Source organism: Eubalaena glacialis, chromosome 2, assembly GCF_028564815.1.
Source record: "Eubalaena glacialis isolate mEubGla1 chromosome 2, mEubGla1.1.hap2.+ XY, whole genome shotgun sequence".
In the NCBI taxonomy this organism is placed as follows: Eukaryota; Metazoa; Chordata; class Mammalia; order Artiodactyla; family Balaenidae; genus Eubalaena; species Eubalaena glacialis.
In genome coordinates this window covers 152,317,569-152,343,425 of record NC_083717.1, presented here as the reverse complement: position 1 = coordinate 152,343,425, position 25,857 = coordinate 152,317,569, and the positions used below count along the sequence as shown (strand labels likewise).

Genomic DNA, 25,857 nt, shown 5'->3' with positions numbered 1-25,857 from the left:
TAGGTACAATATTCTTACTTTACGGATGAGAAAATTGAGTCATAGAATTTAAGAGACTCATCCAAGGTCACTGGAAAATGATGAGGTCAGATTTGACCCCTGGCAGTCTGGCTCCACAGACCATGCTCTAAAGCACTGAACTATGTGGCTGAGAGAGAGGGAGAGCAAAAGAGATGGAGGGAGAGAATGAGGAAGGGAAGGAGGGAAGGATGGAGGGAGCAAGAGACAGAGTCAAAGACAGACAGACGCACACCCACACACACAGGTCATAGACAATTTCTAAAATTTGAGTGTATGTTTTAAAATTACTTAAGACTTTCTCCAAAGAATTTCAATGAATTTCCAAAAATAGTCCTGTGATGGAGCTTGGTACCAGAGGTCAAGGATGAGTGGACTCTGCCCTGACTTCTTAGACAGATAGTCTTGGGGCTGGGCTCCCAAGCCCTTTCAGTCCTACCATCAGCTGAAAGGTAAATTAACAATGCCTACCATTGTCTAAGATTGAATAGAAAGGCAGAGTCAGCATTCCAAGTGTGGGTCAGCTGATGACTTGGTGGTTAAATACTCAAAACAGCTTTCCAGAAAATGGAATATGCAGACCATACTTTTTTCTTCCCAGATGCCACTACTATCATCTGACTGGTCAGAGGCCAGATGCTTTTTTAATTGAAGTATATGCCAGATGCTTTTAGTCTTTTTTTTTTTTTAATTTTTATTTATTTATTTATTTATGGCTGTGTTGGGTCTTCGTTTCTGTGCGAGGGCTTTCCCCAGCTGCGGCAAGCGGGGGCCACTCTTCATCGCGGTGCGCGGACCTCTCACTGTCGCGGCCTCTCCCGCTGCGGAGCACAGGCTCCAGACGCGCAGGCTCAGCAATTGTGGCTCACGGGCCCAGTTGCTCCGCGGCATGTGGGATCTTCCCAGACCAGGGCTCGAACCCGTGTCCCCTGCATTGACAGGCAGACTCTCAACCACTGCGCCACCAGGGAAGCCTCCTGCCAGATGCTTTTAAACACAAAAACCGTGCAAACTACATGGGGTCAACTCTTTGTAAATAGCGCTGATGATTGTACAAGGCAGCACGGCCCTTGGGTATTAAAGCTTAAACATTCTTGGCTCTCCAAGCAGCCAAGTTACTCTTAGCTCAAGGAGGTAGGTGCATTATATTGGTTTCGCAGAGGGAGAAAAATGATCGTTTTCCCTTCTTTCAGCATCTTTCAACGGTAACTCTGAATAATAGGTGGTCAAAAAGATTAAATGACTTGTTCCTGCCATGAAAGAGGACCCCGGACTGCTGATCAGAGTAAGGAAGACTAGGTTCCATGGATTTTATTTTACGAATCCTCCAAAGTATAAAGGCTGATGTGGTATTTTAAAACAATTTGATGACAGACTATATATCTTGAATAGAACTTATTTATGCCCAGGGATCATGTTTAGTTTTTAATGTTATTACTTGGTATAGTTATTTTAGTATCAGACACAAAGATTTTAACTATCACATGAACTACTTTACAAATAACTTTTTTACAACACAAATAGCCAAGTTCTGTATATTCAGTTAATATAAATATCTAATCTGACTTGATCAGATGATCAAAATAAATATGGTCCAGATATCAGAACCCACTTGGAATCACAGACAGATGCCCTGTGCTTAGTGCACTAGCAATATTTCTGAAAAGGTGCATACAAACCAAATTTTTGTAGGTCAAGTTATGATTTACTCAGAAAATTGATTTACTATTTGATTTACTAGGGAAATAGGCTATGTGAAACCGGCTACTATGAGGAAACATTTTGTGAATCAACTAACTACCTTCAGCCTTTATTTGTTTAATTATGTCTTTCCTCAGTTTTTCAGAATAGATTTTTGGTATGCTGATAATTCGCATTTTGTAAATTTGAATTTTTGTACTGTATTGGGTTTGTGGAAACAGGCAGACCGAGCAGGCAAACATGAAAGTACTTTAAAAAATTCTCCTTTCAAAATAATTTCTATACATTTTTAATGATGTCTGAAGTGACATTTGAAAGGTTCAATCATTTTTTATGCACCAAAGAGTGCTATCACTAGCAGAAATGTACTTTTCATTGTTGATCAATTTATAATTGTAGAACTTTAATTCCATTAAAAAAAAGTGCATCCTAGATTATGGCATCTGCTTGCATTTACTGTTTTAGTCGCCCTATTACAGATGATTACAGAGACATTTGTAAATGCTCTGCTATTTTAAAATTAACTTCCAGGTCAGTCTGAGAATTTTTATAATTTCTTTTAGGAAACACGGACTCTTGTGGGTCTAGTATTTACATTATTTAACTTTATGCTGAATTTGCTGTTTGTATGAATGAGGAGACCTGGTTAAATATATTTCTACTTCTCTGGAAATTTCTGAAAACAAAGCAAAACTAGGAAGAAGGCAACAACTTACACAATGAGTGTAATTTAGAATTTAAATACATTAATTATGATAAAATATAAATGTGAATAGGACAAAACCACTTGTCTTTAAAGTCTACACATATTCATATTCCTGTTACATTAGAAGGTTTTTGCTTGAGTTTCTTAATTTCTCTCTTGTTGAATTTATATATCAATATGCTATGGATTATGATGTTATTAAACACATGTTAGAAGTAATATAGGCAAATTTGTTTCATAGAAGCTTCAACCAAAAGGAGCAGCTTATGTTAATGTGATCAACTCATTTTACCGTGTGCAATGCACACATTTATATAAGGTGTGCCACAGAAATAAATAAAAGTAACAAAAGTGTGTTGAAAATTGCTTTGGGGCGGGTGGTGGAGTGTAAAGGCACAGTCCTTTCATTTTTGCTTTAAATAGTCAGCTCCCCGCCATTGCAGTAGAGTTGCTTTGTCCTTTAAGTTCATTTTGACCTTTTAGTTCCTTCCACCCTCCCATCTGTCCTGGCCCAGGAAGCAGGTGTGGGAGGAAATTGGTTTCTGTATGAACTCTCCTCCCAGCCACAATCATCTCAGGTTCACTCCACACTCGCGATCCTGTGCTAGGCTTTGTGTCCACACGAAAACCCTAATGCATGTCCCCATGAAAACTCAAATTTAATTCTGCATTTTCTTATGCTTAAAATCAATTCATCTTCAAAAAAAAAAGTTTGCCTATTTCTTCCCCCTTAAAGACCCATACACAGTTTGGAAAATGTTTGAAGGCAGAATGATGTGATAGGTTCTTGGGAGGTTTCTGAGAGGGCACAGAAGTCGACTGGTTTTTGTCTTTTCTCCACCCCCCCCCCCCCCGGCCCCAACGCTTTAGAAATGTGAAAGCTGGCAGGGGTGTCTTAAACTCACTCTGGATGGCAGGTGGACATAATGACCTCTAAGCTGATGAGCTCACACCCCACCCTCACTTGCACGTACCGGTTTAGTTTCTGAGGTGAGACTTTCAGGCTTATTTTTCAGGAGGCGGTGACTGCGAATAGAGGAATAGACTGCGAATAGAGGAATCGTCCCCACTGCTCACTGACTTTAACCTGGTGCCTCTCTGGCCAAGACAGGAGAGTCACACCTGAGGGGAGGTGTTCACTCTGAACACACAGCTTCAAGGACGTTCTAGACTCAGGTGGAATATCTCAGGATTGTAGCTAAAACTTTCCCCCGCCCAGGGATATGTACAGGTTGAAGGGCTTCCCCCGATGTTTTGGCAATAAGAAGAAAATCATTTCTCCTCGGGGCATTTGGAATGGGCAAAATAAACATGCTGTGCACAGCTGCGGCTCCCAAGCCTTTAATGATTTCACTGGGCGGATGGAGGGTCCGGCCCGACACGGACTGTCAGACTTGGAGGCTTGATCTCTGTAAGTATTTGTGTCCACGATACCTGAATAATCGCTACAAGTACCACCTGCTGGGGCCTCATTTTTCGTTTCATTTCTTAAAAAAAAAAAAAAAGACTCCCCGTCGTCTAGGCAAGTGGAGAGAACTGATTAACTCCAGGGAACGCTTGCAGATCAGCAGACCCCTGGTGGTGCAGACGCCAAGCGTAGATGAAGCCCTGGGGGCACCCCAAGGTGTCATCTTCCCGAGCGACAGCGTGCACCTCTCACATTAACAACCCTTGGTTCCGCTTGGGTCTCTCCCATCCCCGGCCCTCCTTCCTGAGCCCTTGCCACCATCTCACCTTCTCCTCTCCTTCCACGCCCTGGACCAAGCATCCCTTCTGGCAGGTGGGGTTGGGGGATGTTTACTCTTCCGGGAAGGGGTCAACAGGGTTAATGATGAGAGTCCGCGCAGGTGGGGCCGCCCCGGGCAGCGGTGGGTGTCGGAGTTGAGGGGGCGCTGTTCGGGCAGCAGTGCGCGGGGTGGCGGGCGGGAGACCTGCCAGGCTGACAGAGAGGCCGGCCCTAGTGGGGGCCGCTCCGCCGCCGCCGCCGCCGCCGCCGCCGCTGTGATGCGGCGCCGGTGCTGCGCCGGGCGGCGGAGTCAGAGCCTGGGCGCGGGCGCACGAGCTGCAACATCAGCACCGGCGGCGGCACCTGCACCAGCTCCCGGGCCCCGCGCTGCGCTCTCCAACCCGCCGCGCCCGGGGCCGCCGCCCCGTGCTCTCTATGGATGTCAAGGCGGCCCCCAACGGGGTGGCCACCATCGAGGACCGGATCCTGCGGATCACCGGCTACTATGGCTATTACCCGGGTTACTCCAGTCAGAAAAGTAAGATGCGGCGGGGCTGTCTTGCTCCAGGCGCCGGAGGGGTGGGATGCGGGAGGGCGCGCCGTCCGGACACCTACCTGCAACCCTGCTGGAGTGGCTAAAGCCAATCTCCTGGCAGTGGGGCTACCGCGGCTAAAAGTATGTTCGCTGTCCTCGGTGCTGAACCGTGAGAGAGAACGGGTGTCCAGACTGTTGGCGCCTCGGAGTTTGGAAATCGTGGTAGCCTTGGGGGCAGAAGCGCAGAGGGAACCGGGTGAGCGCTCCTGACGGCCGTCGGCCGGCTCACCCCAGGCTTATTCACGACCGAGCAGGCTAACATGGCCGTTTACTTAGCGAAACTCAGCCCTTGGGGCTGCACTGCCCCAAGGTCCCTACTGGGTGCCAGGCTGCGGGCTGGGCGCTGGGGAGGCTCGGGGGTGGAGCTGGCGGCGGAGGCCGACCCAGACGTGGGTCCCGAAGCCGATGGGTCAGACTGTTCACTCCAGGCTGTTGAGACGTTGCCAGCGCGGGAATTACTCTTGTTAAAATGTTTCTGGGAGGCTGTCCACCTTGGGCAGAGAAGGAACCTGGCCAGGTCTCCGAGGCTGGGAGCTTGGAGCCAGAGACCCGTGAAAAGACTGGGGGCTGGGGTGGGTGAGAGGGGGAGGCGCGACCGGGCCACCCTCCCCAGCTGCCCGCCGCACGTCGCGGCTACCTCGGAGCCGGAGCGGGCTGCTCTGCGCGGTTCTGCCTTTCTTCCGGCTAAGCGAGGTCATGCGGTGCGGACGCTTTCACGTTTCTGGAGCAGTTTTGCGGGGAGGGCTATGAGGTGCGCTCTACTCTGTCCCTCTCTCCGCACACACGAACCCACTGGCTCTGTTTGCTGGGATTAGTTCTGCCGTCGGCCCAAGTGAAGCTCGTTTTACTCTGAATTGGGGGAGTAGCTGCAGGTGGGATTTCGCTTTTTCTCTATCAATGCATTTCTGTCGCAATAGATGGAGCTTAATTGATGGTTTTGCTGTTATTTTTAACCGGAAGCCTTGGAAGCTCCTAGATGCATTTCTGATTGGTATTTTTCTGAGACATTTAAGGTACAGTCAACGTTACAGTTTCTCTGGAACGAGTAAAGCCTAACACAGAGAGGGAAGAACACCTTTTTTCTTGTAACTCCTCCCCCTCCCCCTCCCCGCTATGCTCCATCCCTATTGAGCTTTCTTCCATGGGCTGTCCTCACACAGATATTTTCCAGTTTAGTATTTCATTTGGCTTCAGGAAAGGCCCGTTTGATTTGGATGGTTTCTGTCTAGCTGTTTTTAGCATTAGAAGATTACATTATTCATTTTCCATACAAAAGTAATTATATAGTGTTAGAATTTTCTAGAAAGAAAATAACATGCTGTGGAATGTGGTTTGAAGTCTTTGTACTATAGATTCAAAACTTCTTTTTTTCCCTATTGGCAAAGGCTTTTTGTTTTTAACCCTAGAAACTTAAGCGAAGGCAGTAGTATACCAGGTAGAGATTACTTAGATTTCACCTTTGAATATTTTAGTTAGGAACCATGGGATTTTGGTTGCTTAGAAAATGTAGAAGCTGTCTGTGAGATTACAAGACCCAGGGTAGCATATTATTACAGTTTTTATAACAATGGAACTTTGGTTAATAAAGAACAAACCAAAAAGAATACTGGAAAAGTGACATTTTAGAGACATGTTCATATTATCTTTTCGTATTTGCTGAAATAGCTGTGCACGTTTCATTTGCCGTACAATAACTGGACAGAAAGAGGGAAGAGCACAGGTTAAGACAGTAACTGAAGCTAAAAGGGATAAAGATGCATTTGGCATAGTTATTTGTGATGGGCTCTTAGCTAACTTCGGGCCACAGAATTCAAACAGTGAAAGCAGAGAATCTCACAAGGACAGAGAATTATGTGATAGTCAAATACCTTTCAGGATGTTTAAGCTTTCAGAGGTAGAAAGAGATTGCCATTTTGCAGAGTGAGAGGCTAGGAGAAGAGAGAGCTGGAAGAGGGCCAGGCAGCTGAGCACCATGAAATAATCCTGCCCTTAATGCAGGCTTCAACTAGTAAACAAACACATTGAAGCAAACCAGTACAATATGGTCAATTGATTTAGCTGTTACGGGGAATGAGCAACATCTTGGGGGAAGTCTGGGAAGACATATTTAGGAAAAGGCTGTGGTGAGGAATATGTAATATGTGAAGGCAAGGTGGCTTTCCCATTTTCTGATGGTCATGTTTGAGACCTCTCTTGATATCAATGCCATTTACTTTTCTAGAGGCAGGTGGGGACTCATCTCTGACAATATGCATTAATGATCAACCTCATGGTAATGCATCCTGCTGCCATCCCTGCCAATCAGGAAGATGATTACCTGGCTCAGAACAAATTCTAGTAGTCAGGCTGATGCAAAAAAGAAATGTATGTGTACATATATTATGTATGTAAAAGGTGCATACATATATAATATACATTGTATACATAAGATATATAAACATGTATAAAAGATATGTATGCATTATATATAAAAGATATATATATATATATATATGCAATCATCTCTATTATCTATAAATTTAGATAGATAGATGGGTACAGAGATGATTAAAGCATTTGTCTAACCTCAAGTTACTTATGGTCTGGTAGGGGAAATAGATTCACTCATTCAACAGGTGCTAATTGAGTACCTCCTATGTGGCGGGAATACATCAGTGAACAAAACAGGCAAAAGTATTTTCCTTTTTAGAGCTTAAGTTCTAGTGGGAAGAGACAGACAATAATAAATAAATAAATACATAAAGTATTGTATTTCAAGGTGATAGCTGCTTCAACAAAAATATCAACAAGAGTTAAAAGGCTAAAAAAGTCTGAGGGGTTAGCAATTGTGGAAATTTTAAATAGGGTGGCCAGGGAAGGCCTCACTGAGGAGGTCACAATTGAGCAAAGACCTGAAGGATGTGAGGGAGTTTGCTGTGTAGACATTGGGAGGAAGTCGTTCCGGGCAAAGGGAACAGCCCATGCAAAGCTTTGAGGTGGAGCATGCCTGGCCTGCTGGAGAAGGAGTGGGGAGGCCTGCATGGCTGAAGTGGGGTAAATAATCGGGCGAGTGGTTGGAGATGAGGACACTATGGATACAGGGGCTCACATGAAGTAGCACCTTACAGGCCATTGTAAGTCCTTTGGCTTGTACTCAATGAAATTGGGAGCCTTTGCAGGGTTTTGACAGAGGAGTGATGTGACTTGACTTACATTTCAAAAGGATCAACTTGACTGCTCTATTGGGGCAGAGGTGGAAGCAGAGAGACTAGTTAGTATGTCACTGTAATAGCCAAGGCGGGAGATGATGGTGGCCTGAACCAGAGGCGTAGCAGTAGCAGAGGTGAGAGGTGGTCAGATTCTCTATATATTTGAAATTAGATTCTCTATATACTTGATATTCTCTATACATCTGAATAGGGTTTCCTGATGGTTGGATATGGTATCTGCAAGAAAGAGAGGAGTAAAAAAATGATTCCACCTTTTCTAGTTTGACCAAGTTTGAGTTGCCAATGGCTAAAGTGTGGCAAGATTCAAGGCAGAGAAGTTTAGGGGGTCAAGGGGTAAGGATAACATTTTGGAAAGTTTATATGTAATTGGAGACGTAGAATAACCCTGGAGTTCAGAGGAGGTGCCTGACTGGAGATATAAATTAGGGATTTTCCAGCATTTGGATGGTTATTTATAGTCTAAGACTAAAGAGATCTCCAAGGAGTCAACGTATATAGAGAAGGGAAAAGGAGCAAGGACTGACTCTGGGGCACTGAGACATTAAGAGGGTGAGAAGAAGGGGGGCGTATGATACCCTAGAAGCCAGTGAAGAGTTTCAGAGGGAAGAGATTAGCCGAGCCCAATGCTGCTGAAAGGTCTAGAAAATAAAAACTGATAACTGACCATGAATTTGGCAACTGGACATCATTGGCTACCTTGACAGGAACACGTAAGGTGGCAGAAGGTGGGTTAGAATGTGCTTAAGCAGGAATCAGAGGGAGGAATTGGAAATGTGAGTATAGACAATTCTTCAATGATTTTTGTGCAAAGGGGAGCAGAGGAAATGGGGGTAGTGGGGTTAAGAAAGTTTTTTTTTTTGTAAGATGGGAGGCAATTGCAGGATGTTTGCATGATCATGAGAATGATTCAATAGAGAAAGAAAAATCAGTGATGTTGGAGAGATAGTGTACCAAAACTAGTGCACAAAGGAAGGGACATCGCTTTAGATAGGACCATGGATATAAGGCAGAGGGTATGGATGAAGGGTCTGGAAGGAGGAAAACTGAGGTGGTGGGAGTCTGGTGAGATTCTCTTCTGGTTGCTTTCATTTTCTCCAAATAGGAAGCAAGGTCATCAACTGAGAGTGAGGATAAAGGAGGAGGTGGTAGAGGTTGGAGGAAAGAGAAGGTGTGAATTGTTCTATGGGGAGAGCAAACGGACTGAGGAAGTACAGTCAAGTTGTCTGGCTGCCTTAAAGGGCACGTTTAGTTTCTGGTCAGAAATTTGAAGCGAGACCAGTCAGTAGGTTGTTATGTTCATTGACACAGTGGTGGCGTGGAGCAAGTGAAGAGAAGGATTTAACCAGAGTTTCAGATTATCCAGTGGGTGTAATAATAGCGGCAAGGGAGTTGTGAATGTATGCAAGGAAGGTATTGTAGTGAATGACCATAGCATTTAAAGCTGGTGAATAGAGAAGGGAGAAAGTCGAGATGATTAGGGAGAGTGAAAAGTTGGTAGGATCAATGGATTGCAAATCTCAGTGGGATCAAAGGCTAGTGGATGGTTAGCTGGGAGATAAGAGGTGATGATCAAAGAGGGTTGTATTACTATAAGATGTCATTCATTCCAGAAGTCAAGTCAAAGGATAAATCCATTTATATTTTACTGTATTCCATTATCAATATTTTTGGGGTGAGCCTTCTTTTTTGTGTTTGTATAAGGAGGCAGTATATTGATGTGTAGTGAATTAAACTCTAGGGGTTTGGAAATTGATTCTAGTTAAACCTGCCAGCAACTTGGCTCTGAGACCTGAGACACCTCTCTGTGGCCATCAGTTTCCTTGTTTGTAAAAAAAAAGAAAAGAAAAGAAAAGAATAGAAAAAAAAATAAAAGGGTAGAAGTCACTGTCTTAGGACAGCATGCAGTAGGTCGCTTTGACAGCTTTCAAAAAAGCCCCACCCTCCATGGAAAAATCTCACTCAGTAAACTCTAGTATGTTTACTTCACCTCTCCTCGCCCCGCCTTCCATCTCAGATGGTGGTCAGTTCCCTCTCTTTGTTCTATGCCTTTTGTGCTTGTTGGCCTTCTGCTTTTTTCTATACTCCGCCAGTGACCAGGTTCTGTGGTTGTTTTCTATCGGTAGCTGCAAATTTATAGGAAAACTTCTTGTCCTTGCTCTGATCTCAGCTCTGACCATCCCGTTTCCAAAAACAACTCTACCAACTTCTTCTGGCTCTTCTGGCTCTCTCAATTCTCCAACTATTGCTGTGACTTAGCATTTCCCAAGGTTCCAGACTCAGCTGTCTCCTCTCACTTTATTTTCCCCGAGCAAGTACATTCAGTTTCATGGCTTCACCATCTTCTATGTGTCTGTATTTCTAGGTCCACTTTTTCTGAGTCCAGACCCATATTTCAACTTTCTATGAGAATTCTTACCTGAATGTCCCCCTGGCATGTCACACATAAAACTAAATTCATCATTCTGTCCTTAAAATATGCCTTTCCCTTCTTATTATGCTTTTTAGCTTCCAATATCTGTATCTAACCAATTGCTCAGAAACCTGGAGTTATCCTCAAACTCTGCCCTTCCCCCTTCTCCTATATTCAGTTAACAAGTCCTATCTATTTTACCTCACACATGTGCTTTCCATCCCTATTTTCACTGCCTTAGTTCTATCCATTGTATCTTTTTTTTTAACATCTTTATTGGAGTATAATTGCTTTACAATGGTGTGTTAGTTTCTGCTGTATAACAAAGTGAATCAGCTATACATATACATATATCCCCATATCTCCTCCCTCTTGAGTCTCCCTCCCATCCTCCCTATCCCACCCCTCTAGGTGGTCACAAAGCACAGAGCTGATCTCCCTGTGCTATGAGGCTGCTTCCCACTAGCTATCTGTTTTACATTTGGTAGTGTATATATGTCCATATCCATTGTATCTTTCACCCAATCTCAAATCTTTTTAATCCAGCATGCACACCTTAGGAACATTCAATTCCCTAAAATGCAAATCTTCCTCTCATATCCCTGATCAAATGCCAGGAATAAATCTTCATTTTCTGTGGAATAAAGTCCAAATTCCTTAGCCTGCCACAATCTGAGCCCAGTTTACATTGTTCTATTTTAGCACATGTTTTCCCCTCTAATTGCCAAAGTAATGCATGCTTAATGCAGAAAATCTGGAAGGCAGAGAAGCAAAGAGAGATTAAAAACAAAATTACTTATAATTCTACCAGCCAGAGGTGATTAGTGTTAACATTTTGGCTAACACTACCCCTTCAGTCTATTTTATATCCATAGACCCATGCAAGTGCTGTTTATTTTGTACTGAACATTTCTCTCGTTGGTCTATATATTTTAATAACTGAAATTTAATGTATGCAAAATCTTCCATATATTTAAACAGCTTAATCTACTTACATTGTTGAATTTTTCATCCAGTTTTTCTTTTTAATTTCATATCTCACGTAGCCTCCACAAACCCTGATCATGGTCTCATCAAGCTGCTCATTGTTTTAATAACATTCTTGTCCCCATGTTCTTCAGGGCCTCAGTGCCTTTTTACACTATGGCCTGAATGGCTTCCTCTCCCCAAGTCTCCTTCTTCACTCTTTGGAAAGCTCCTGTTTATCTTTAAAGGCCAAGTTCAAATGCACTGTCCTCTGTGAAGCTTCCTGATTGCCCCAGGCTGGGTTAATCCTCCCTCCGTGCTCCTGTAATACTGTGTACTCACCTCCTGCTCCAGCATTTAGCACACTATTTTGGGCTGTTTACTTTTCACAAGACTGTTTCACCCACGGAGCTTGGGGAGGGAAGGGACTTATCTTTATTTATTTTTATCTTAGGCAAAGTGAAAGTGTACTGGAGTACATTCTGGGTGCTCAATGAAGTTTATTGTACTAATGAATGAATGATTATAGTTTCTGTGGAAGAAGTTGGAGAGTTAATTATTTCCACACAGAAAAAGTGTACATGGTGGTAGTGATTGGAGGGAAAGAAAAAAGTCACCAGCTATGAATGAATTAAACAGATGTGCCTATTCAGAGAATGAGAATAAACCAAATGGTATTTTAGGATCACTTTACCTTTGTAACTTCTGCATTTGTGTCCTTATTGCCTTTATAACCTTTTCTGTACTTGAATGGGGAAAAGGCAATTTTTAAAATACAGAGTAGTATAAAGTTATTAGACTTCTAAGAAATAAAGGGTGGTCCCTCCCCCCTTGTGAAGTGGTTAGTATTGGTCTTCATGGTACGATATTAATATAACACTTCAGTACTCTAACTGACATTAAGTTATAAAATTGTCTCATACTAGTGAAATGAATGCAGTAAATCTTTCTCCCAGTTCATAGTCTTTTTATACCTTGATAATAAGCTTTATGCTTCTTTGTATATGACAGGTAGTGTTTTGTAAACAGTTATAAATAATTACCATTGATACGTAGTAAGAAGTCTTTGTAACATAGTTTTAAACTATAACTTGTAAGGTCTACATTGATACTGAATATCATTGTATATGTTATTGATGTTGCATAATGTGGTAGTTTCTACAATGTTTATTCTGATATGTATTTTTCATTTAAAATATAAATTTACATATAAACTTGATATTTGTATTGTAAAATACTACTGCTACTAATAGCTAACACATGGGTTTAACATTAAGTGTCAGATAAACTTTCTTTAGGAAGCCCATCTAAGACCTGTTTGAGGCCATAAGGTCTAATGCAAAGACCACAAGACCCTGCTCTGCTACTTGCTAGACTTTTAAACTTGCATAAGTAACTTAACCTCTCAGATCAACAGTTTTGTTCCTGTAAAATGGAAATAGTAATAGTTGCATCACAGGTCATTGGGAGGGTTATATAAGATAACATATATAAAATGTCTGACCAATGTGCAGTTCAGTGTATGGAAGCTGTTGTGATCATGGAGGAAACCAGTTGAATCGACTTCATGATTTCAAAAAGGCTTGCTCACTTTTTTCTTGTAAGTAAATGGTTTACCACTTACATTTTTTTCTTATCCCATGTTGTACTCTGAATTGTTATTGAAAATTGTGTTACAGCAATGTTAAAGATAATTTACAAATTATCCAAGTCTGCAATGGTTTTTATTTTTGAAGGTTGCCTTCTACTTCCTACCACTTTCTGGCTTACCTGGATCGCCCCTGGGGATAGTTTAAAATGGGCTGGAGCCATTTGTGATAAGATTATTCCCAATGGGCTGATCCAAAATAGAGGAGACAAATCTAGGGTTTATGGGTGACAGGATGGGTCTGCATGTCTGGAGATGCAGATACCCAGACATCAAAGTATAGAGAAGTGCAGGAGTTGGGGGAGGGGTGTGGACAAATTGGGGGAGAGAGTGGGGGAGGGGAAGGGTGAAATCCCAGCTGAAGATGAGTAGCATGGGATGAGGTGGGGTTATACAGGATTGGGAGGGCAAATAGGTGGAGAAGAAGCGAAGGCTGATGATTAATTGTGGCCTAGTCTGCTGGAAGTTTCATTGTTCCTTTTTACATGTGGAGTCTTTTTATTTTTATTTTTTCAAAAGTGAATAGCCTTTTATTTCCTAGTTATAGTTAAATCCTTCAACTCCTGTGATTTCCTGTGCCCCATTACATGTGGAGTCTTAAAGGGGCAGTTGCTTTTCGGTCTATTTATATAGTGGCAAACATTACAGATAGGATATTTTAAGTTCTACTTTTAAAAATACGTCATTATGATATAAACACATTTACATAGTCTTCGAAGTTATAATTCTGTTATGTTATGAAGTATTTAACTACTTAAAGACACAGAATAATATGGAGAAAAAGGAAAATAATCCTGTCACTGTAACATGACTACCGTTATTTTGGTTAATTTCCTTCCAATCTTTGTAATGCATATAGGGCTTCACTTCTTGATTTATTGACAAATATAAACTATAGTGTAGTCATAATTCTGATATATACAATTTTGTGCCCAGCTTCTTTCCCACTTGACATTTTAGGATAAGCATTTTTCGTTTTGTTGCATTTGTCTGCTTGCAGAGCCTGGAATTAGATTCCCTTTCAGAGCTCTTGGCTTAAAGAATTTGGGCAAGCTGGTTCTCAGTTCTTTGAGACTAAATGAAATGGAGAGACCTGGAGTGTTAGTGAGGGCTTGTTTGGTTTCTCATCACAGGATTCCACTTGAACTGGCTTAAGCAAAACTGGAAGTGATTGAAACGATACTGTGAGTCTTCCATGGATTTTAAGGGCTGGGGTTAGGTGGGATAAGCGTCAGGTCCCGGACTGTTGTAGGGAAAATAGGAAGCCCTCTTTCTCTGCCTTTCATCTCTTTTTTTTTCTGGCATATGTTCTCCATTCTTGTCTCTTGCTGCAGACTGACTTTCTCTATTCCTTGTCCAAATGGTTGAAAATAGCCTCTGCAAGCAGTTCCAGTGTTTATATGTCCTCTATTCAAGAGAGCAGACAGATTGAGCAAGAATCTCTTCTAAATCCAGATTCCCAGGGAAAGGGACTCTTTGGCCCAATTTGTGTCAAGTGTACACTCTTGATCCTATTGACTGTGGTGGTCTGGGGCAGAGTCAAGTTATGCCATCACGGCTGCCAGAGGCTTTCTCCTGTAACCCTACTGACAGTAGGGCAAGAGGTGGTTTCCAGAGAAAAGGAGCGATTGGCTGGACAGTCAATAGCTATCTGGTTCACTGAGCTTTGCATAAAAAGTTTTTCATATTAAGTCATAGGCTTCAATCAAGATCCAATCTTTCTTCTGGTCTGATAGTCCTTATAATGTACCTACATAATATTTAGTGAGGTTATAGATAGTGTATTCCTAAACTGAGAAAACCCAAGTGTTTGTTTAAGAGTATAAGTCCCTAGGGAGTTCTGTTTAAACGTACTCAACGAGTACTGCAGACTGCTTATTAAGTTTTATTGAAGTGCTGCTGGTTACATCAAAATTGGAAGACATATTTCTTTTTCTAGGTCGGATAGGGCAACCCACCAGTTCCTTCAGACTCAAGGTATAGTAATTGAGGGTGACATTGAACACTGTACACTTTAAACAGGGATTGAAAATTACACTATTCTGCAGTCTGGGATTTTCTATATTTAGTTCTGGGCTAATGCCAAGATGGCACTACTGAGGGTCAATAATGGTTTTATGGTTCTGAAAACCAGACATACTAAGAATTCTTTATCTCTTGTGAAGCTAAGATTCCTAAGGGTGGTAGAGCCTGCACGTTTTTGCTGCTGATGCCTTGCTCCAAGTCATGTGACTTTGGTATCTATCTTGCATTTTTGTTCACACCCATGTTTTACACTGGCATTCTAGAGGAAAGATCCAGATCGAATGAACCGGGAACCATTTGGAGCACCATCTTCCCTGCTGGAGTAATGGTGGCAGATGCTAAAGAAGCAATATATACATCTAAAATGAATTATTATTTCTCAGGGACATTTTAGAACAAATATATTTAGAAGTTGAGAACTTTTTATTTCTCCTTAATTAAAAAAAATTGTGAGTGCCTCAAGTGGGAGCTTCTTGTCTTTCTCCTTCCTAGTCCACATCCACAGAGCAGTCATTGTGATATTTTAGAAACGTTAATTGGATCATGCCATTCCTCTGGTTAAAGTCTTCAATGGCTTCTCATATTTCTTTGGAAAACTATAAAAGCCTAAACCTAGCCTACATGGTCCTACGTGGTTGGATTCTTCTGATGGCACCACTCTTGCATGCCCACATGATGCTCTGGTCATGCTGGCACGTTCTCCAGGTCCTTTCCTTCCTTCAGGTTGATGAACAAGCTCTTCCCTCTTCCTGGTGCTGTTACCTGGCTGGCTCCTCACCATCCCTCAGGTCTCATATTAAGTGCCACTGCCTCAGGCTTCCAGCTTTGCACCTCTCTCATCTCATGTACTTTTCCTTTATAGCACTTACTGCAAACTGTGATTACAATTTATGTTGATTCTTGTGACTGATCAATGTCTTTCCTGCCTGCTACTCTCTTAGCTCCGTAAGGGAAGGGATGGATCTATTTTGTTCAGCACTATGTACCCAGCACACAGAACAGTACCTGAACACTGCATAAATATTTGCTGAGTGATTAAATCTTGTTAAAAATTTAGAGTAGACTTAAAAAAACCCCAACATTTTATTTGGAATGATTTTAGACTTACAGGAAAGCTGCAAAGATAATTCACAATGTTTCTTTGCACCCCTCACCCAGTTTCCCCTATTATTATTATTTTATATTACCAATGTGTATTTGTCAGAACTAAGAAACCACTATTGGTACATTACCATTAATTAAACTCTAGGCTTTATTTGGACTTCACCAGTTTTCCCTTTAAGGTTCTCCTGCTGTTCCAGGATCCAAACCAGTGTACTCTATTGCACTTAGTTGTCATGTCTCTTAAGTAGGCTTTTAATGAACTGAACTTGAAAAGATAATTTCAATTCTATAGGAACTTCCTGGCCATTTTTTTAGGGCTTGGGTCAGATCACATTTGAAATTTTAATTACTAGTTTTCAAGGTAACATTGGATTAAATTCATGTTAGAAATGACCTGTGACTTGACATGGTAATTACATACTATTTTGGAGGACTGTTCTATAGTGTAGAACAGTTGTTTTTAATGTTTCTGCTCTTTAACATTTTGGGGGAACATAGGCATTTTTGAAAATCCAAACAAAACTATAAATTACTCCCCCCACGTACATATACACCAAATATTTTCATGCAGTTCATTTTATTACACTGGAAATTTATTATTTCATAAGAACACACTATAAGAGTGATAATTCCAATGAGTCATATCTGTTTTTCTATTTTATGAGAATGTGTGTGAAATTTGATGGTAATATCTGGAAAAATTGAAATAATTAAAATTTGTTAACTAAAATGAAAATGAATTTCAGTTTTATTCAATTTTCAAAAGTGAATTTTAGTGAGAAAGCTCTCATAGTTTGGATTGAATAAGAAGCTGAAAATTTGGGGTGGTCTTAGGCATGAGAATATGCAGCTCATCTTTGATATTCAGTTTACTGCAACTTGTTTAAAATATTAACACTTTCTAAAAACTCTGACTTACAAGGATACGAGGTAGCAAATGAAATTAGAGACCCCATAGCTTATTTGGCAGGGAAAGGTGGATTTGTATCAAGAAACTTCTTGAAGACTCTTCAAGTTGAATTAATGTCACATCATTTCATTCGTACTCAAGTCACTGAGGTCACCTTTGAGGCAAGATCTGCATCATCCATGCTGTCTTTGTCAGCAAAGAAAGAATGATGAATCCATATTTCATTTTAAGTTTGTCTAAGCAGAATTAGTCTTCAAATATATCTTGCAGTGTATCTAGGTACTTCCAGATTGTTTGCACAGACATTTTATGACATATCACTCTGTATCCTTATTTGCCTGAGGAGCTCTGTTTCCAAAAGACCTTGTGGTTTTCAGCTGCATTATAATAATGACTTTAAGGCTTTCAATGAAAAATTGTATCATTTTTGGCCGCACAGCACGCGGGGTCTCAGTTCCCCAACCAGGGGTCGAACCCGCACCCCCTGCAGAGGAAGCGCAGAGTGTTAACCACTAGACCACCAGGGAAGTCCCAAAAAATTGTATCATGTTCATATCCATAAAGTAAGCAAAGTGAAGAATGAAGTTCTCCTTATTGAACAACTAAGGATGGGCTTCACATTTTTTTCCTCAAGGTGATACAAATGTCCTTCAAAGATTTCAAGTCAAGATTTCTGAAAAGATATTAGCTTCAAAGGAGTCAAAGAGAAGTCCACATTCTCTTCACTGGCTCTGATGGAATTGACTTTCAAGGCAATAGAAAATGTTTCTTGTTGGATCATTGGCAATATTTTAGGTTACTACATGCAGCAAGTTACACTGATATGCAAAGCTACTCTCATCACCAAAGCAGTACAACCTACTTTCCTCCCCATGTGCAGTTTGTTTGACATTACAAACTTTCAAGTTTCCTAAAAAGCTCACAGAATAGGTGTTCTCCTTAGGTGACACTCATATACATATAATAGAAAATCAGGAGTTGGGAGCATTGTGAGATATGCAGTCATTTGCTAAAGGGAAATAGCATAGCTGCTAGTATCTCCAACGTTTGCACCAAAATTATGGCAAAAGAACAAGTTTTGAGAGGACTTAATTTGATAAAGGCACTGCTCCCATTTTTATCCCCTGCTGCAGACCACAAACTAGTTTATCCTTTTCCAGGGCAGACTGGTTCCCAAGGTCTCCCCAGGATGAATTTTTAAAAATTATTTATTTATTTGAGTATAGTTGTTTTACAATGTTGTGTTAGTTTCTGCTGTACAACGAAGTGAATCAGCTATATGTATACATATATCCCCTCCCTCTTGGACCTCCCTCCCACTCTCCCCCCGAATCCCACCCATCTAGGTCATCACAGAGCACTGAGCTGAGCTCCCTGTGCTATACAGCAAGTTCCCACCAGCTATCTATTGATATTTTACACATAGTAGTGTATATATGTCAATCCTAATCTCCTATTTGTCCCACCCTCCACTTCCCCCTCTGTGTCCACATGTCTGTTCTCTACATCTGTGTCTCTATTCCTGCCCTGCAAATACGTTCGCCTGTACCATTTTTCTAGATTCCAAATATATGCGTTAATATATGGTATTTGCATTTCTCTTTCTGACTTACTTCACTTTGTATGACAGTCTCTAGGTCCATCCACGTCTCTGCAAATGTCACAATTTCATTCCTTTCTTTGGCTGAGTAATATTCCATGGTATATATGTACCACATATTCTTTATCCATTCATCTGTTGATGGACTTTTAGGTTGCTTCTATGTCCTGGCTATTGTAAATAGTGCTGCAATGAACATTGGGGTGCATGCGTCTTTTTGAATTACGGTTTTCTCAGGGTATATACCCAGTAGTGGGATTGCTGGGTCATATGGTAGTTCTATTTTTAGTATTTTTAAGGAACCTCCGTACTGTTCTCTATAGTGGCTGTATCAATTTACATTCCCACCAACAGTGCAAGAGGGTTCCCTTTTCTCCACACCCTCTCCGGCATTTATTGTTTGTAGATTTTCTGATGATGGCAATTCTGACCAGAGTGAGGTGATACTCCATGGTAGTTTTGATTTGCATTTCTCTAATAATTAGTGATGTTGAGCATCTTTTCATGTGCCTCTTGGCCATCTGTATGTCTTCTTTGGAGAAATGTCTATTTAGACCTTCTGCCCACTTTTTTTTTTTTTTAACATCTTTATTGCAGTATAATTGCTTTACAATGGTGTGTTAGTTTCTGCTTTATAACAAAGTGAATCAGCTATACATATACATATATCCCTATATCTCCTCCCTCTTGCGTCTCCCTCCCACCCTCCCTACCCCACCCCCATAGGTGGTCACAAAGCACAGAGCTGATCTCCCTGTGCTATGTGGCTGTTTCTCACTAGCTATCTGCCCGTTTTTTGATTGGGTTGTTTGTATTTTTGATATTAAGCTGCATGAACGGTTTGTATATTTTGGAGATTAATCCTTTGTCATTTGCTTCATTGCAAATATTTTCTCCCATTCTGAGGGTTGTCTTTTCATCTTGTTCATGGTTTCCTTTGCTGTACAAAAGCTTTTAACTTTAATTAGGTCCCATTTGTTTATTTTTGTTTTTATTTTCATTACTCTAGGAGGTGGGTCAAAAAGATCTTGCTGTGATTTATGTCAAAGGGTGTTTTTTCCTATGTTTTCCTCTAAGAGTTTTATAGTGTCCAGTCTAACATTTAGGTCTTTAATCCATTTTGAGTTTATTTTTGTGTATGGTGTTAGGGAGTGTTCTACTTTCATTCTTTAACATGTAGCTGTCCAGTTTTTCCAGCACCACTTATTGAAGAGGCTGTCTTTTCTACATCGTATATTCTTGCCTCCTTTGTCATAGATTAGGTGACCATAGGTGGCTGGGTTTATCTGTGAGCTTTCTATCCTGTACCGTTGATCTATATTTCTGTTTTTGTGCCAGTACCATACTGTCTTGATTATTGTAGCTTTGTAGAATAGTCTGAAGTTAGGGAGCCCAATTCCTCCAGCTCCATTTTTCTTTCTCAAGATTGCTTTGGTTATTCAGGGTCTTTTGTGTTTCCATACAAATTGTAAAATTTTTTGTTCTGATTCTGTGAAAAATGCCATTGGTAACTTAATAGGGATTGCATTGAATCTGTAGATTGCTTTGGGTAGTATAGTCATTTTCACAATATTGATGCTCCCAATCTAAGAACATGGTATATCTCTCCATCTGTTTGAGTCATCTTTGATTTCTTTCATCAGTGTTTTATAGTTTTCTGAGTACAGGTCTTTTGCCTCCTTAAGTAGGTTTATTCCTAGGTATTTTATCCTTTTTGTTGTGATGGTAAATGTGATTATTTCCTTAACTTCTCTCTCTGGTCTTTCATTGTTAGTGTGTAGGAATGCAAGAAATATCTGTGCATTAATTTTGTATCCTGCAACTTTACCAAATTGATTGATGAGTTTTAGTAGTTTTCTGGTGGCATCTTTAGGATTTTGTATGTATAGTATCATGTCATCTGCAAACAGTGACAGCTTTACTTTTTCTTTTCTGATTTAGATTCCTTTTATTTCTTTTTTTTCTCTGATTGCCATGGCTAGGACTTCCAAAACTATGTTGAATAATAGTGGTGAGAGTGGACATCCTTGTCTTGTTCCTGACCTTAGAGGAAATACTTTCAGTTTTTCACCATTGAGAATGATGTTTGCTGTGGGTTTGTCATATATGGCCTTTATTATGTTGAAGTAGCTTCCCTCTATGTCCACTTTCTGGAGAGTTTTTTTATCATAAATGGGTGCTGAATTTTGTCAAAAGCTTTTTTTCTGCACCTATTGAGAGGATCATATGGTTTTTATTCTTTAATTTGTTAATATGGTGTATCACATTGATAGATTTGCATATATTGAAAAATCCTTGTATCCCTGCGATATATCCCACTTGATCATAGTATATGATTGTTTTAACGTATTGTTGGATTCTGTTTGCTAGAATTTTGTTGAGGATTTTTGCATTGATGTTCATCAGTGATATTGGTCTGTAATTTTCTTTTTTCTGTGATATCTTTGTCTGGTTTTGGTATCAGGGTGATGGTGGCCTTGTAGAACGAGTTTGGGAGTGTTCCTCCCCTGCTATATTTTGGAAGAGTTTGAGAAGGACAGGTGTTAGCTCTTCTCTAAATGTTTGAAAGAATTCGCATTTGAAGCCATCTGGTCCTGGACTTTTATTTGCTGGAAAATTTTTAATTATACTTGTGATTAGTCTGTTTATATTTTCTAATTCTTCCTGGCTCAGTCTTGGAAAGTTGTACCTTTCTAAGAATTTGTCCATTTCTTCCAGGTTGTCCATTTTATTGGCATAGAGTTGCTCATAGTAGTCTCTTATGATCCTTTGTACTTCTGTGGTGTTTGTTGTAATTTCTCCTTTTTCATTTATAATTTTATTGATTTGAATCCTCTCCTTTTCTTTCTTGATGAGTCTGGCTAAAGGTTATCAATTTTGTTTATCTTCTCAAAGAACCAACTTTTAGTTTTATTGATCTTTGCTATTGTCTTGGTCGTTTCTATTTCATTTATTTCTGCTCTGATCTTTATGATTTCTTTCCTTCTACTAACTTTTTTTATGTTCTTCTTTCTCTCGTTGCTTTAGGTGTAAGGTTAGGTTGTTTTTTTGAGATTTTTCTTGTTTTTTTGAGGTGAGATTGAATCGCTATAAACTTCCCTCTTAGAACTGCTTTTGCTGCATCCCATAGATTTTGGGTTGTCATGTTTTCATTGTCATTTGTTTCTATGTATTTTTTGATTTCCTCTTTGATTTCTTCATTGATCTCTTGGTTATTTAGTAGTATATTGTTTAACCTCCATGTGTTTGTGTTTTTCACAGTTTTTTTCCCCTGTAATTGATTTCTAATCTCATAGTGTTGTGGTCAGAAAAGACTCTTGATACAATTTCAATTTTCTTAAATTTTCCAAGACTTAATTTTTGACCCAAGATGTGATCTATCCTGGAGAATGTTCTCTGTACACTAGAGAAAGAAGTGTATTCTGCCTCTTTTGGGTGGAATGTCCTATAAATATCAATTAAATTATTTGTAGAGATGTGGATGGATCTAGCGACTGTCATACAGAGTGAAGTCAGAAAGAGGAAAACAAATATCGTATATTAACGCATATATGTGGAACCTAGAAAAATGGTACAGATGAACCAGTTTGCAGGGCAGAAATTGAGACACAGATGCAGAGAACAAACATATGGACACCAAGGGGGGAAAGTGGTGGGGGAGGTGGGATGAACTGGGAGATTGGGATTGACATATATACACCAATATGTATAAAATGGATAACTAATAAGAACCTGCTGTATAAAAAAATAAATAAAATTAAATTAAAAAAAAAAAAGGCTGGAAAAGGCCTTGGGGGTGGGGCTTAGGCAGGGGCAGGGCTTAGGCCAGGTGGGGTCTAGGCTCAGCACAGACAGAGGGAGCCCTGGAGGGCAGGGGTTCAGGAACCCAGCAGGCTTGCCGGAGCCTGAGTGGGTGGGGTAAAAACTCGATGTGTTCCCCTCTGATCTCCTGGTCCCCCGAAGGTCTCTCCCTGTCCCTGCTAACCCCTGCTCCATGGGTGGGCCCCTCGAGTGTGGGAACCCTTCTCCTCCCCCCACTGCCCCTCAGAGGCTCTGGTTCTGTTCCGCCTCCACTTTTCCTCCCCCCACCTCACTCCCATGCTCCCAGGACCTGTTCGGCCGGAGGGGCCCCTGGAGGGCTGAGGTTTAGGCCTGGGACCCCAGCAGGCTCACCGGGGCCTGAGCGGTTGGGGGAGATGATAGCTCCATTCCCTCTGATCCCCTGAGCCCCTGAAGGTCTCTCCCCATCCTCACTGATCCCCACACTGTGGGTGGGACCCTCTGATCGTGGGAACCCCTCCTCTCCGTCAGCCACCCCTCAGGGGTGCTGTTCCCCTCCTCCTTCCACTTTTCCTTCCCCCCTCCTTCCCCCTGCAAGTCCTACCTGGTCACACAGGGATTCCTCCTGTCCCTTTAGGTGTCCGAGGTCCCCCACCAGTGCCTGTTAGGTGCCCTAGTTGTGAGGAGATACAAACTTCATGTCCTCCTACTCCACCATCTTGACTCCTCCCCTCTCCCCAGGATGAATTTAGCAGCAAGGAAAGAAAACTCAATTTATATTGGCTTAGGCCATGAGGAAATTTATTCTTTCCGAGCAGGAAGTTGAGAGGTGGGGTGGCTGAATTAATGGCTTATGCTGGAATGAAGTACCCAGATTATAATCTTTTCTTTTCTGGTTTCCATCTCTTTATCTTTGTGCTGTACGTTGTAGGATATTTTCTTAACTCTATTTTCAAATTATTCAATTAAGTTTTTCACTTAAAGTTTCATTTGAAGTTATAATAGCTCTTTTATTTTCCTAATATTTCTTTTAAAAACATGGCATCTTATTTTTCCTATGATTATGATCTTCAGAAATAGGCTCATTAGAAGCTGCATCACTTCTGTTTTCAAGTTGTGTGGACAAAAAACAAAATCCAGCACTTGTCTAGAGGTGTTTATTTTTTCAGTGAAGGATGTGCTGGGCCATGCTGTGAATGTAATGTAATGTAATGTAAAAAGCCAATATTCTTGGATGTTTGGTGATTTTTGTGTATCTACATGTATTCTAGAGTGGAGGACTCCAAAACTATTTGGGAGCTGTGAGAATGGTTGAGTAGGTCAGGAACTATGAAGGGTCTTACCCCACTTTCGAACTAACAAGTTAGTCTGTTGCATTTTCATAGATGCTACCAGAAGACATGAGATTCCTGGGTCAGATACAAAGGACATTATTACTCACAGTTCAGCAAGGAGCATGAGCTTACTGCTCACAGTGGTTCCCCTTGCTCCAAAAATTTCACAGGGACAATACAGGGCAAGCAAGGTGGGTCCTCACTATGTAGTGGGTTTGTGTCATACCTGAGGACTCCTGAGCTCAAGAAATTCCAATCATTTATAATGATCTACAAGCAAACCTACCCAATCTTTGCTCCAGAGGGAGACATTAGCAAACAAACCTGCCTTCTATTCTAGAGGGAGACAAACTTCACTATACAGGGTCTTGAAAAGCTAGTCCAGGAAAAAGAGTTGTCAGATCCTACACAAGATGTTCAGAAATGGAAGAAAGACCCATGGAGAATTATCTCCCAACAGGGGCTTGTCTATCGTGACTTCACTGTCAAATAGCTGAGCTGTTTCCTTGGGAACCTTCAATTTCATTTTTGTGAGCTCTGTTCCTTTGGATCATAGAAGGCTTTTCTAATCTCCCAACTGGTTGCTAGCATCCTGCAAACCAAGTAGGAAGGAAGCCTGGGCATCTCACTGAGCAATGTGTGTAGGTTCACCTAATTCCTCCATGATCTTGGTATGGTACCCCAATCTTCAACCATGTCTGGGGTCCCTGTGGACTTCTGTTTGGACCTCTCCAGAGAATAAAGCTCTGGCCTGTGCCAGAGTAAAGGGAGGTGTAGTCAAATGCTGTACAGAGTGAGGATGGGAATTAAGAAGCCATTAGTCTTCTTAAAAAGACTTAAACAAGGTTACTGATTGTAGCCTCACTGTCATCCCTGTTAATTTGGCAACTGGTAAGTTTGGAAAATTCTGTGTTGTAAATTGGACTAATATCCATTTTTCCTACCCTCAACTTACGTTTCAGTTTCTTCAAGCCTGACAAGTCATTAACCACTTTCCAGCTTCAAAAATTTTGTTATTGTTTTCTTTCCTGATTCTTGTTTTTAAAATTGCACTTATTGTCATTTTAGTGGAATTTCCTGAATGAACAAATAGAAGTGTGTGTATTTCAATCTGCTGTCTTTACCAGGAGAATCATTGTACTTTCTATTCCTATTCTTTGAAATCTTCCAACTTAAACTAGATCTACCATAAACCAAGATAAACATCATATTCATGGTGGCAGAGTACATTGTCTTTATTTCCTCTCAGTGGGAAGCTATTTTAAGATATCAGGGACTTCCCTGGTGGCACAGTGGTTAAGAATCCAGCTGCCAATGCAGGGGACACGGGTTCAATCCCTTGTCTGGGAAGATCCCACATGCCGTGGAGCAACTAAGCCTGTGCGCCACAACTACTGAGCCTGCACTCTATAACCCACAAGCCACAACTACCGAGCCCATGCGCCACAACTACTGAAGCCCGCACTCCTAGAGCCCGTGCTCTGCAACAAGAGAAGACACCACAATGAGAAGCCCACACACTGCAATGAAGAGTAGCCCCCACTTGCCACAACTACAGAAAGCCTGCCCACAGCAACGAAGACCCAAGGCAGCCAAAAATAAATAAATAAAATAAAAAATTAAAAAAAAATGTGCTAGCATTTTAAAAAAATGGCATAACATGGGGGTAAATAATATTGTGCATTATCTGTTTCTTGATCTGAATGCTGGTTTCACGGATGTGTTTACTTTATGAAAATATCAAGCAGTGCACTTGAGACTTGTGTACTTTATTGTATGCATGTTATATTGCCATAAAAGGTTTACATTAAAAATTGTACATAACATGGCTGTATGTCAAAGCATTCCAGTTCATTTTACTGTTGTTTTTAATAAAACATGGAATTACCACTTTAAAATATTTTTCAAATTTTCAAAGTAACATAAAATAATTACTTTTGTGTGTTCCCAGTTCACTCACCCCTAAGTGTATCCCCTAATCTCTAAACAGTATGGGGAAAGTGGTTCTCAAATACTTTGCTGCATATTAGAAACACCTGAGAGTTCTAAAAAAATCCCACTGCCAAGGCTGCATTCCATCCCAATTAAAACAGAGTCTCTGGGATGGAGACCCAGGCATCAGTAC

The 25,857-nt window shown here is 41.0% G+C and overlaps 1 protein-coding gene across 1 annotated transcript in view; it reads left to right on the top strand.

Annotated features, from left to right (window-relative positions):
• The first annotated feature begins 4,586 nt into the window (after positions 1-4,586).
• SLC35F4 (solute carrier family 35 member F4) overlaps positions 4,587-25,857 on the top strand; it is a 284,343-nt gene continuing 263,072 nt past the window's right edge. Inside the window, exon 1 of the mRNA XM_061182607.1 lies at positions 4,587-4,689. Within this exon, the coding sequence (XP_061038590.1) occupies positions 4,587-4,689 (103 nt within the window). The remainder of the gene's footprint in view (positions 4,690-25,857) is intronic.